Raw genomic sequence first — 14,822 nt, 5'->3', positions numbered from 1 at the left:
CAAGAACATGTGGTAGCTAACTAGCTTGTTAATTGTTTATAAACACTAGGAAATGTGCTAGAAAGCTAAACAGCTAACTAGTTGACTTCTGTGGCAAACCAAAAAGGACTTGTTTTGAAAGTTGGATCATCTTCTCCTTTGAGGCTTTAAAGGTGTTCTTACCCTATGATTTTGATCATTCAAAGCTACTGGGAAACATCCATGGTAGGCATTGTTGTCACCTTCGCTTGATTGCTACATAACTTCTGCCTGATAGGAAGCACAATTTCCACCACAAATCAGCCTACACCACAGCACACATACCCATCATTACTATGACAACTAGCGTAGCCATGTCAGCAAATGATTGCTGTTTGGACAGTCAGTATTCCAAAACAGATTTGAAAAACAAAACTCATTTGAGCATTAAAGCCTGCAGTGTGAACAAGGCTTTAGAGGGAAGTAAATCCCTATCTGATTACATTGCTACTAACCTAAACACTAAATAATCCAGGAAGTAAGGGGACTTTACATTTGAGGACTGGGTCAGGGAACATGCAGATATTGCTTCAGTTTGCTGTGGCATCTTCCTATTTTAGTTCCCAACCCAAAGGAAAATTGTGGGTTTATGTGATGTTCACAGCAGAATCTATTACAAAGGACTCAAATGTAGCCTTTTACTGATAGATTGAAGATTTGGTATGTATTTCACACCTGTGTTTACTCTACTGTACAATTGTGTTTGAACTCAAATATGTTAAACAGAGTTTGTGTAATGAGAAGTCACTTTTGATGAAAAGTCACCGCTGAAAACAGCTTCATTTGCATAAAGTCATCATTCAGAAGTCAAGTGCCAGTGATTGGACTGAATGAAATGCTGCACTTCTGTTTGTCATTTGTGGTCTACTGGAGAGAGAGAGCAAGAAAGATAGAATTGCTATGGTAACTATATTCCCAATCAAATACCAATAATTTGCAAAGATTTTAAACCAAACCAGCTCTAGTTTGCTCTTCTGTCATTTTCAGCACTGTGAAGTCAACATCTGCTCTTCCAATGCAAAGCAGCCTAATTAGGATGAAGATGTTGTCCTGTTCTATCCCAGCTGTGTGCTCTGTGCTACTGGGCCACACTGAGAGGGATATGGCCCAGTGAGGGTAAACTCCCTGAATGGATGCCCTCGCCCACATAAACAGAGAGGTGAATGCACCACAACCGCTGTGGTAATGAGAAAATTAGCCCAAGCTATTTGTAACTTCCTTAATTGCTTTGTGTGGATAGACAGCACACCTTCCAGCATACACGTAGGATGCTGATTAATGCCCACCTGCTAATTGTAAACCTATCACTCTCTCTGGGAAATTGAGAAGGGAGGGGATAAAAAAAAGCAATTGCAGAGAACAAAACAATGACTTATTTCTGGATCCTGATTAAATAAATGTTATCTAATGTGATTACTGATATTTGTGTGGGTTTTGCAGATTTTTTTTATTTGTCTCAGTCCAGTGCAAACCATTATCAAACATATTTTTAAGATGGTCGCAGTTCAAGCAGAAATATTTGAAGTGATATCATGGTGTTATTAATTTGTTATTGCCTTAATGGTGCTCATTGCATTGTAGCTACTATTTTCCAGGTGCTTCATAAGGGAAATGCCTAGTTTGTGCCAACCAATAGTAATACGAGCTCTGTCCATCCCATCCCTCAGTATGTATCTATCTCTGTTCTCTGCCCTAGTCCTCCAGGGGGGAACTGTGGTACCGTACTGGGCTGGTCCTTGGACATTAGTGGGTATATGTGTTGGACAGCAGCTCATCCGAACCCCTGTTTTGAGTAAATACCAGCTGCTGCTGTGACTTGCCATATGGAAGCCACACTTCCCCCAGAATGCAGCTTTCAGCCACTCAGAACAGGTGGAACGCATAGAGATTAAGGACTAATTCTGGCTGTACACTGTGATTTCACAATTTTACCATTTTAGCACAGTGTACAGGTTGCAGGCAGGTTGCAGACATTTCACAGGTTTGCTTGGATTATTATGATCACTTTATTTTTGAGGAGGGAAGGGGAAGAGACATTTAGACTTTTAAGCATTGCATCCTACTGGTTGAATGAACATTTCCTCACTGCAGATGCTATGGTGTGCAGGTTCTAAGATGTTATTTTATTACTGGGCAATGGACATTTTATAAATGTGGTATATTTATGTATGCTGCAAGTAAGTAACAAACACAATTGTTTTTAACCTCACATCTCTTCTAACACTGTAGTGCCACAGCAGGTCTTATGGCTGTGTTCTGTATGCCTGTAGCCAATTAATCCAACCTCATCATTAGATACACTGAGGCTTGATAGCAGGATTTAAGACATACCAGTCCCATCAGTAAACCATCACTTAACACTTGCCCTTGATTCTGTCAGAAACACTGATGGTTTGTTGCTCCTGGACCTGCTGACCACTTAAACCACGTCTCTCTGTCAAATGTTTGCAAATTGTTGGTATTTGATTGGGAATATAGTTACCATAGCAATTCTCTCTCTCTCTCCTCTCTCTCTCTCTCTCTCTTTCTCTCTCTCAGACGTGCAACACATAAAGCGTCGGGACATCATTCTGAAGCGGGAGCTGGGAGAGGGGGCCTTTGGGAAGGTGTTCCTGGCAGAGTGCTATAACCTCAGCCCTACCAAGGACAAGATGCTTGTGGCTGTCAAGGTAAGAGTTGATCTCTCAGTTACACAGGGCCACCTCTCTTTCCAGTTACAGCAGACCCCTCACAGAGGTCAGGGCCCCTCAGCGCTCAGCGTTTGAACTGTATTAACCTGATCCTTGAACAACTCTTGGGGCCACCACACCTGCCATGGCCAGCCACCTCAACAACGTGGATCAGTAAAAATTAGATTTTTTTGCTGTAGTGTAGATCAATAATCATACTAATGATCATTGAGGTCACTATGAGTACGATGTTGGTTGTTTCATATCAGACTGAATGTATGAGGCTCCAATATGAGGTGACAGTGCCCCAGTCCAATATGAGGTGACAGTGCCCCGGTCCAATATAAGGTGACAGTGCCCCGGTCCAATATGAGGTGACAGTGCCCCAGTTCAATATGAGGTGACAGTGCCCCAGTTCAATATGAGGTGACAGTGCCCCAGTTCAATATGAGATGACAGTGCCCCAGTTCAATATGAGGCGACAGTGCCCCAGTTCAATATGAGGCAACAGTGCCCCAGTCCAATATGAGGTGACAGTGCCCCAGTCCAATATGAGGTGACAGTGCCCCAGTCCAATATGAGGTGACAGTGCCCCAGTTCAATATGAGGTGACAGTGCCCCAGTTCAATATGAGATGACAGTGCCCCAGTCCAATATGAGGTGACAGTGCCCCAGTTCAATATGAGATGACAGTGCCCCAGTTCAATATGAGGTGACAGTGCCCCAATCCAATATGAGATGACAGTGCCCCAGTTCAATATGAGGTGACAGTGCCCCAGTCCAATATGAGGTGACGGTGCCCCAGCATCTATGCATTAGAGACGATGAGTATGGCGTGTCTCCTCTGTAATGCACAGGCAGCTCAGATTCAAACTCCCATTAGACAGCTCTGTAAGTGTTTTGATGTCAAAATGTGTTTGTTACTCGCCAAATATGGAGTTTCGCTGAGCAACTATCATAATTTACTCCTGTTACAGTCAGTATGTACTGTACTTCCAAAAAAGGTCTAAATAAAAATGTACAAGCAACCGAACAAAGATCCTATTCGGCACCTCCAATGTAAATCACTCATTACTGCCACGCTCAGGTCGGAAGTCTACACCAGCTCAATACATTTGAGGTGCCGAAGAGGCATTTTTCTTCTTCGGTTGCTTGTCCAAAACCTGTATTAAACCTTTTTTGGATACTGGGGCAGGGTGACTGCAGCAGCTGACTAATAGGTGAGAACATTTCCCCCTGGAAGTCACGTCCATAGCAATATATCTCATTAGCAGGTTCACTTAACACAATATTAAACATGTTTTACATGCTGTACAGGTCCTAATGGCTGACTTCAATATAAACTTTTGGGTCAAGATATTTTGTGCCACTTTTAGCAATAGCTTCACTGTTGGAATTGAGCTCATTGTTGCTCAATATTAAATAAACGGCTAATGAACCGTAGCATTAACTGTAGAACAGACAAACAACTTTGAGCATTATGTACAACTGGTGGGCATTAACCATCTGGGTTTACCCCTTCACTAACACACACACACACTAGCGCTGAGCAATTAACCAAAATGTCTGTTATTTAGTTGTTTTTTTAATCCTCTGAGCCAAGCATATTTATCAATTGAATGACATTTTGTCAGGGTCTTTTACAAATATGACCTCTGACTTATTCAGTGATTCCCTTAGCTTTTTAAGAACATAAATGTGGCTGTCATAGGAGGCATGTTAAAATATAGCTGTTTGTTAGTGAGGCTAAAGGGTGATCATAGATTTCCTGATCCTAAATAGGTCTCAGTTGGTTTGATGGCAGCAGTAAGATCTGTCATTCAACCAGGGCCATATGGTGTACCTTGTTACAATGGTACACAGGGAGAAGGGAGGCGTTAAATGTTCAGCGATCAATATTTATGTGACTTTAGAGGAGTCCTCCTGGATTGCAGTTGGGGCATAATTGAGGTGGTGGCCACCAAACAGCTTGTGTAGCTATTAGGTTTGTTCACACATTTTCAACCCATTATTACAAGGGTATAGATTTCCACAGCTTCAAGGTTAATCAGGTCTGTTGGGATTGTGTTATAGCAGCCCTAGTTGATGCAGACACCTGTTTACAATGACATCCATTTTAAAGGCCAGTGGAGTCAAAAACTGGATTTTCCTGGGTATTATATTTCCACCCTATGAGGTTGGAATAATACTGTGACATTGTGAAAATGATGATAACGCCCTTTTAGTGTAAGAGCTGTTTGAAAAGATCGGCAGAAATTTCAGCCAGTTTTGGTGGGATGGAGTAACATCACCAGGCGGTAAATTAGGTAATAGACCAATAAGAAAGAGAGTTCCAAACCTCTCTGCCAATAACAAATAGTTTTCAGTTTTCCCCTCCCCACTCAGACCACTCCCAGACAGAACTAGCAAAATTCTTGAGAATTTGTATCATTAACCAGCACTGAACAATTAACTTAATCGACCAAATATTAAATTAGGATAATTTTCTCAGGGATTGATTTTGAAATTAAATTTCAACTTCAAGATAGCCGTAACTAAATAATGGTAAACTAATATTGCTTAAATTATGTTGAGCTCAGTACAATCTCGAGAGACATAAGCTACATTTAAACTAAAACCACCACCACTGCTCGGTCTATATCAGGTACTCCCATACTGGGGTATGGGTATGCACAATGTCGTAGGGGGTACACCAAATAAAATTGTGATTCACATTTAAAAAATAAAATAAAAATCTTCACATTTTCAAACAGTCCATTTATATTTTCCAACGGGGCTTTACATTTGGGTGAGTTTTTCCTCTCGCCCGAGTAGCCTCATGTCACTGCCAAAAATCAAATTAAACCATAGTCTAGTCAAACAATTAACATCCAATCATATTAACCGTTACTCTCTCGTGGGAATTCCACTATGTAGCCAAACGTAGCTGCTGCTCATGTTGGTATCTGTACTGATGGCGCAAAAGCCATGACAGGGAGACACAGTGGAGTGGTAACATGTGTGCAAGCAGTTGCTCCCGACGCCACTTGGGGACACTGCAGCAACCACCGAGAGGCTCTTGCTGCCAAGGGAATTCCTGACAGCTTGAAAGACGTTTTGGACACTACAGTGAAAATGGTTAACTTAAAGCAAGGCCCCTGATCTCTTGTGTATTTTCTGCACTATGCAATGATATGGGCAGCGACCATGTAACGCTTTTACAACATACAGAAGTGCGCTGGCTATCAAGGGGCAAAGTATTGACAAAAAATGTTTTATTGAGAGACAAGCTTAATATTTTCTTTACTGAACATAATTTTCACTTGTCTGACGTCTTGCATGATGACGAGTTTCTCACACAACTGACCTGTCTGGGTTTCTCGCCTAAATGATCTGAATCTAGGATTACAGGCACTTTTCTATTCACTTATCCCCTCCAAACGTTGCTTTGAGTTTGCTTATTCGTCTATAAACCTGTGAATCTCACAAAGTTGTCTAGAATCGACTCAGTATTGTGGACAATAGGAGAAAGCAAGGTGAATACTGTGGAGGTGGTGTGGCTGGTGTGGGCCTGCATAATGTGAATGGTTGGTTGTGAGTGAGGCTGGCAGAGAGAGTTCCTTTCACAGCAAGGTGAAACCCATATGTAGACAGCAGTTGTGTTGGCTGTCAGAGGAGGAACTGGGTCAAACATTCATGGAAATGTACTTAATTGTTAGTGCAAAAAGAGATACAGTATTCTCAAACAATATATTTTTTCCTGTTAAAAACACAAGATTTTGGTAGCTGGTCACATAATATCACTGTGTCATATCCCATCCTTTAACACAGTGGGTCGTACTGTCACAATCTCCTTGAAATGAGAAGTGGCTGTCAGTAATTGTTGCGCTTGATTTATTACATTTCACGTAAAGATTACGATGGTAACCTCAGGGTTAAAATGCAAATTTCACCTCTAACATGACACGGTTGAGGATATTAAAGTTCAAAGGTCATACAAAGGTACCTAGATCAGCTGCTGGGGGAGGGGTCACGCTATGGTGGTTGGAGACAAGGGGCACATTCATCACTGTTTCCCTCTTGTCACCACCGCTCTTCATCAATGCGCTCATCCATGGAATGATGTTAGCCATGATAGTGTGGAGCGAGAGGGAGGGAGCCGCAGTGCAGAGGCAGGGGAAAGAGGCCGACCTTACATAGACAGACTGCAGCTGGAGAAATAAGGCTGTCTGTGAGGGATCATCTCCCAAACTGTTCTACTCCACATATGCTTTGATTAAGAGTAATGGAGGCAACACTGCGCTGGCTTTCTTTTGTCTTGCTTTTTCTTTCATTCTTTTCTTCACATCCCCAGTCACCAGAGTGGATCCTATTGAAATAGATGCCGCACAAATATATAGGCTTGTATGCTATTGTTTTTTAACAATGTAGTTTGTATTTCATGTTAGGTAAGATTGCAACGTAAGCACCACAGCTACATAGCTACTTATATGTAATTTGAAGTTATATCTAGGTTATAATGGAATGTCAGACTATATATGTGTAGGTCAACAAGTCTCGGAGACTACCAGTAAAACTGTTTAGTCTATGTGTCGGCTCTCCAGTATGTCCTGTATATGCAGGTGGACTCTGAGGACACAGCACTCCACTGCAGCACAGGGGTCATAAAGCATCCAGGGTGATAGGGATGGATGCCTTGCCATCTGTCCAATGGCACTGCCGTCCATTCTAATTCCCCTCTGCATTTGTGATATAAGGGAATTCAAATTTAATATAACATTAGCAAAACATGATCATCATTCAGATATCTATCATTGATGAGTCATATATCGCCTATATACAGTATATTGCCTACATATAACTAACATATAACTAAATGTCAAATAATTGAATACAGTAAGGCAATGTTAGTTATATGCAATTATTAAATGCTTTTAATGATTATGTTTTAGCTGTGGTGTTGTTGTGGACTTTTACGTAGGTGGAGGATTGTATTGTCAAATTTCTGGAAAACATGAATTTTGTTTTCGAACTTTAGTTTACAGTACAGCTACAAAATATATTGTGTTTTAATGGAAAAGTACTCAGAAATTACTGCTTGGCAGTCGTCCTAGACAAAATAAGGAACTAATCCTACCTGTTAACGTATGGTGGATCAGAAAGAGACAAGACATTGAGTGTAAATGCCAAATATTTCATAGGTGGGAAATCAGGAAGGGTGTTAAGCTTGTCAATAATGATACCACAACTCTGAGCCAATATGGTAGGCAACCACAACGTCTAGATCTGGGAAGGCACGCACGTCTCTTATCACAGCTCTATAATGAAATGTCAGACTATGTATATGGGAAACATAATGAAGTAAATGACTAAATGATCTGCTTCTGTAAAGCTATGAGGTTTGCTGGGTCATTGTGACAACCTGTCAGAGAAAAGTTTATTTCATGTTCTGTTCCTTAAATTAGAAGATTACAGTGCTTTACCTCCCCTGCTCTGTTCGTTACCCTGTCTCTGTTCTCTTCGCACCAACCAAGTTATTGTGTGTGTGCTTGGGTTTTAGTGTTTATCTATGGATCATTGTTAGGAAGTCCCCCCAAAAAAATTATATTTTCAGATTTTTTTCATAAATATAACTCAGTTATCAAATATTTTCCACTCATTTAGCAGATAAATAAAATTAAATCAAAGTTTATTGGTAGTGTACACAGATTTTCAGGTGTTATCAGACGTGCAGTGAAATGCTTACAGTGCTTTCGGAACGTACCCCTTGAATTTTTCCACATTTTAAAAATAAATTAAATTGGTATTTTTTTCTCATCAATCTGTGCACAATAGCCCATAATCACAAAGCAAAAAAGAAATTAAAATATCCAATTTGCATAAGTATTCAGACCCTTTACTCAGTACTTTGTTGAAGCACCTCTGGCAGCGATTACAGCGTCGAGTCTTCTTGGATATGACGCTACAAGATTGGCACACCTGTATTTGCAGAGTTTCTCCCATTCTTCTCTGCAGATCCTCTCAAGCTCTCAGGTTGGATGGGGAGCGTCACTGCACAGCTATTTTCAGTTCTCTCCAGAGATGTTCGATCGGGTTCAAGTCCGGGCTCTGGCTGGGCCACTCAAGGACATTCAGAAACTTGTCCCGAAGCCACTCCTGCGTTGTGTTGGCTGTGTGCTTAGGGTTGTTGTCCTGTTGGAAGGTGAACCTTTGCCCCAGTCTGAGGTCCTGAGCGCTCTAGAGCAGGTTCTCATCAAGGATCTCTCTGTACTTTCCTCAGTTCATCTTCCCCTCGATCCTGACTGGTCTCCCAGTCACTGCCGCTGAAAAACCATGCTTCACTGTAGTGATGGTGCCAGATTTCCTCCAGACGTGACACTTGGCATTCAGGCCAAAGAGTTCAATCTTGGTTTCATCAGACCAGATAATCTGGTTTCTCATGGTCTGAGAGTCTTTAGGTGCCTTCCATTTAAGAATAATGGAGGCCACTATGTTTTTTGGGACCTTCAATGCTGCAGACATTTTTGGTACCCTTCCCCAGATCTGTGCCTCGACACAATCCTGTCTCGGAGCTCTATGGACAATTCCTTCATACTAATGGCATGGTTTTTGCTCTGACATGCACTGTCAACTGTGGGACCTATAGACAGGTGTGTGCCTTTCCAAACCGTGTCCAATCAATTGAATTTACCACAGGTGGACTCCAATCAAGTTGTACAAACATATCAATGATGATCAATGGAAACAGGATGCTCCTGAGCTCAATTTCAGGTCTTATAGCAAAAGGTCTGAAGCAACATCTAATGGAATGCCTTCCCAGAAGAGTGGAGGCTGTTATAGCAGCAAAGGGGGGACCACTTACGTATTAATGCCCATGATTTTTGAATGAGATGTTTGACAAGCAGATGTCCACATACTTTTGGTCATGTTATGTGTGTAACGACGTTCGTCTGTAGGAGGAGAAGCGGACCAAAAAGCAGCGTGGTGGTTATTCATGTTCTTTAATGGAAAACTGAACGATACATGAAATAACTCAAATCTACAAAACAACAAACGGAACGTGAAAACCTATACAGCCTATCCTGTGACAACAAACACAGTGACAGGAACAATCACCCACAAACACACAGTGAAACCCAGGCTACCTAAGTATGATTCTCAATCAGAGACAACTAACGACACCTGCCTCTGATTGAGAACCATACTAGGCCGAAAACATAGAAATGCCCCAAAACATAGAAAAACAAACATAGACTGCCCACCCAACTCACGCCCTGACCATACTAAATAAATACAAAACAACAGAAATAGAGGTCAGAACGTGACAATGTGTCTATATCACTGCCTCATTGCCTGCATCCGTAATGGGTCTGCGGTCAAACGACCACCCTACATCACTGTCAAAAGCTCCCTAAAACACTTCAGCGAGCAGGCCTTTCTAATCGACCTGGCCGGGGTATCCTGGAATGATATTGACCTCATCCCATCAGTAGAGGATGCCTGGTTATTCTTTAAAAGTGCCTTCCTCACCATCTAAAATAAGCATGCTCCATTCAAAAAATGTAGAACCAGGAACAGATATAGCCCTTGGTTCACTCCAGACCTGACTGCCCTTGACCAGCACAAAAACATCCTGTGGCGTACTACATTAGCACCAAATAGCCCCCATGATATGCAACTTTTCAGGGAAGTTAGTTACCAAAATACACAGGCAGTTAGGAAAGCTAAGGCTAGCTTTTTCAAACAGAAATGTGCATCCTGTAGCACAAACTCAAAAAAGTTCTGGGACACTGTAAAGTCCATGGAGAATAAGAGCACCTCCTCCCACCTGCCCACTGTCTTGAGGCTAGGAAACACTGTCACCACTGATAAATCCACTATAATTGAGAATTTCAATAAGCATTTTTCTACGGCTGGCCATGCTTTCCACATGGCTACCCCTACCCCAGTCAACTGCCCGGCATCCCCCACAGCAACTTGCCCAAGCCTCCCCCATTTCTCCTTCACCCAGATAGGCCATGTTCTGAAAGAGCTGCAAAATCTGGACCCCTACAAATCAGCTGGGCTAGACAATCTGGACCCTCTCTTTCTAAAATGATCTGCCGAAATTGTTGCAACTCATATTACTAGCCTGTTCAACATCTCTTTCATATCGTCTGAGATTCCCAAAGATTGGAAAGCTGCCACGATCAACCCCCTCTTCAAAGGGGGAGACACTCTAGACCCAAACTGCTACAGACCTATATCTATACTACTCTGCCTTTCTAAGGTCTTCGAAAGCCAAGATAACAAACAGATTCATCAAATCAAAGTTTATTTGTCACGTGCGCTGAATACAACAGGTAGACAACAGGTAGACCTTACAGTGAAATGCTTACTTGCAGGCTCTAACCAATAGTGCGAAAAAAAACAACTAAAAATACATTTGAAAATAAGAGTAGCAATAAGTCAGGCATATTTTTATTTATTTATTTTTATTACATTTATTTCACCTGTCACGAATATTACCGAAGGTGGCTCCCCTTCTTGTTCGGGTGGCGCTCGCCGGTCTACTAGCTGCCACCGATCCTTTGTTCCGTGTTCGTTTGGTTTTGTCTGATTGTTTTCACCTGTTCATTGTTTGGTTGTTAGGGTGGTGTTATTTAAGTTTGTTTAGCCCGCTTCTGCTTGTTCTTCTGTATTTGTGAGAGGTGTTAGTGTTTTGTTGGGTTTTCTCGCTGTCCTGGTATTTTTACCTAAGGGTACTTATTGTAGTAATATTGTAGCCTGTGTTGGGTATAACTATTTTGTTCTTTTTGATTTTGGACATTAAAGCGTGTTTTTTCCCGCATCCTTTGCTCTCTGCGCCTGACTCCACACCCATTCACTCATTGAGCATTACATCACCTTTATTTAACCAGGTAAGCTAGTTGAGAACAAGTTATCATTTACAACTACGACCTGGCCAAGATAAAGCAAAGTAGTGCGACAGAAACAACAACACAGAGTTACACACGGAATAAACAAGCGTACAGTCAACACAATAGAGAAAAAAGAAAGTCTAAATACATATATATATTGAGGTAGTATGTACATGTAGGTATGGTTAAAGTGACTATGCATATATGATGAACAGAGAGTAGCAGTAGTGTAAAAAGAGGGGTTTGTGGGTGGTGGGACACAATGCAAATAGCCTGGTTAGCCAATGTGCGGGAGCACTGGTTGGTCGGGCCAATTGAGGTAGTATGTACATGAATGTATAGTTAAAGTGACTATGCATATGAGATTAACAGAGAGTAGCAGCAGCGTAATAGAGGGCAGGGGGGGGCACACAATGCATATAGTCCGGGTAACCATTTGGTTACCTGTTCAGGAGTCTTATGGCTTGGGGGTAAAAACCTTTTTGTCCTAGACTTGGAACTCTGGTTACGCTTGCCATGTGGTAGTAGAGAGAACAGTCTATGACTGGGGTGGCTGGGATCTTTGACAATTTTTAGGGCCTTCCTCTGACACCGCCTGGTGTAGAGGTCCTGGATGGCAGGCAGCTTTGCCCCAGTGATGTACTGGGCCGTACGCACTACCCTCTGAAGTGTCTTGCGGTCGGAGGCCGAGCAATTGCCGTACCAGGAAGTGATGCAACCGGTCAGGATGCTCTCGATGTTGCAGTTGTAGAACCTTTTGAGGATCTCAGGACAAATGCCAATTCTTTTTAGTTTCCTGAGGGGAATAGGCTGTGTCGTGCCCTCTTCACGACTGTCTTGGTGTGTTTGAACCATTCTAGTTTGTTACCGACCATTTAAAATCCCACTGTACCTTCTCCGCTATGCAATCTGGTTTCAGAGCTGGTCATGGGTGCACCTCAGCCACTCTCAAGGCCCTAAACAACATCATAACGGCCATCGATAAGAGACATTACTGTGCAGCCATATTCATTGACCTGGCCAAGGCTTTCGACTCTGTCAATCACCACATTCTTATCGGTAGACTCATCAGCCTTGGTTTCTCAAATGACTGCCTCACCTGGTTCACCAACTACTTCTCTGATAGAGTTCAGTGTGTCAAATCGGAGGGCCGGTTGTCTGGACCTCTGGCAGTCTCTATGGGGGTGCCACAGGGTTCAATTCTCAGGCCGACTCTCTTCTCTGTATACATCAATGATGTCGCTCTTGCTGCTGTTGATTGTCTGATCCACCTCTACGCAGACGACACCATTCTGTATACTTCTGGCCCTGCTTTGGACACTGTGTTAACTAACCTCCAGACCAGCATCAATACCATACAACTCTCCTTCTGTTGCCTCCAACTGCTCTTAAATGCAAGTAAAACTAAATGCATGCTCTTCAACCAATTGCTGCCCGCACCTGCCCGCCCGTCCAGCATCACTACTCCAGATGGTTCTGACTTAGAATATGTGGACAACTACAAATACCTAGGTTTCTGGTTAGACTGTAAACTCTCCTTCCAGACTCACATTAAGCATCTCCAATCCATAATTAAATCTAGAATTGGCTTCCTATTTCGCAACAAAGCATCCTTCACTCATGCTGCTAAACATACCCTCGTAAAACTGACCATCCTACCGATCCTCGACATCGGCGATGTAATTTACAAAATAGCCTCCAACACTCTACTCAACAAATTGGATGCAGTCTATCACAGTGCCATCCATTTTGTCACCAAAGCCCCATATACTACCCACCATTGCACCTGTACGCTCTCGTTGGCTGGCCCTCGCTTCATACTCGTCGCCAAACCCACTGGCTCCAGGTCATCTACAAGTCTCTGCTAGGTAAAGCCCCACCTTATCTCAGCTCACTGGTCACCATAGCAGCACCCACCCATAGCATGCGCTCCAGCAGGTACAGTATATCTCACTAGTCACACCCAAACCTCCCTCCCTTATCTTACCTCATTTGCACACACTATATCTAGACTTTTTCTACTGTATTATTGACTGTATGTTTATTTATTCCATGTGTAACTCTGTGTTGTTGTATGTGTCAAACTGTTTGCTTTATTCTTGGCCAGGTCGCAGTTGTAAATGAGAACTTGTTCTCAACTAGTCTACCTGGTTAAATAAAGGTGGAAAAAATATATATAAATAAATATGTATGTGTTTATATACTCTATATATACTGTATATACACTTGACGTCGGGAGTTTACATACACTTAGGTTGGAGTCATTTAAACTTGTTTTCCAACCACTCCACACATTTCTTGTTCACTAACTGTGGTTTTGGCAAATCGGTTAGGGCATCTACTTTGTGCATGACACAAGTAATTTTTCCAACAATTGTTTACAGACAGATTATTTCACTTATAATTCACTGTATCACAATTCCAGTGGTTCAGAAGTTTACATACACTAAGTTGACTGTGCCTTTAAACAGCTTTTAAAGTTAATTATGTCATTTTCTGGAAAACACTATGGGGTCACGTAGCCGTCATACCGCTCAGGAAGGAGACACGTTCTGTCTCCTAGAGATCAACGTACTTTGGTGCGAAAAGTGCAAATAAATCCCAGAACAACAGCAAAGGACCTTGTGAAGATGCTGGAGGAAGCAGGTAAAATAGTATCAATGTCCCCAGTAAAACGAGGCCTATATCGACATAACCTGAATGGCCGCTAAGCAAGGAAGAAGCCACTGCTCCAAAACCGCCATAAAAAAGCCAAACTACGGTTTGCAACTGCACATGGGGACAAAAATGCTTACTTTTTGGAGAAATGTCCTCTGGTCTGATGAAACAAAAATAGAACTGTTTGGCTATAATGACCATCGTTATGTTTGGAGGAAAAAGGGGGATGCTTGCAAGCCGAAGAGCACATCCCAAACATGAAGCACGGGGGTTGCAGCATCATGTTGTGGGATGCTTTGCTGCAGGAGGGGCTGGTGCCCTTCAGAAAAAAGATTGCATCATGAGGATGTAAAATTATGTGGATATATTGAAGCAACATCTCAAGACATCAGTCAGGAAGTTGAAGCTTGGTCGCAAATGGGTCTTTCAAATGGACAATGACCCCAACTATCCTTCCAAAGTGGTGGCAAAATGGCTTAAGGACAACAAAGTCAAGGTATTGGAGTGGCCATCACAAAGCCCTGACCTCAATCCTATAGAAAATGTGTGGGCAGAATTGAAAAAGCATGTGTGAGCAAGGAGGCCTACAAACCAGACT

General features: G+C 42.3%; 1 protein-coding gene across 4 annotated transcripts in view; it reads left to right on the top strand.

Annotated features, from left to right (window-relative positions):
* Positions 1-14,822, top strand: part of LOC110510575 (NT-3 growth factor receptor) — a 298,705-nt gene that overhangs the window by 266,590 nt on the left and 17,293 nt on the right. For all 4 annotated transcript variants that reach the window (XM_021592045.2, XM_021591998.2, XM_021591958.2 and 1 more), the window contains exon 13: positions 2,557-2,687. In XM_021592045.2, the coding sequence (XP_021447720.1) occupies positions 2,557-2,687 (131 nt within the window). The remainder of the gene's footprint in view (positions 1-2,556; positions 2,688-14,822) is intronic.

The sequence above is a fragment of the Oncorhynchus mykiss genome, chromosome 1, assembly GCF_013265735.2.
Source record: "Oncorhynchus mykiss isolate Arlee chromosome 1, USDA_OmykA_1.1, whole genome shotgun sequence".
Classification (NCBI taxonomy): Eukaryota; Metazoa; Chordata; class Actinopteri; order Salmoniformes; family Salmonidae; genus Oncorhynchus; species Oncorhynchus mykiss.
This window is presented reverse-complemented; position numbering and strand designations above follow the sequence as displayed.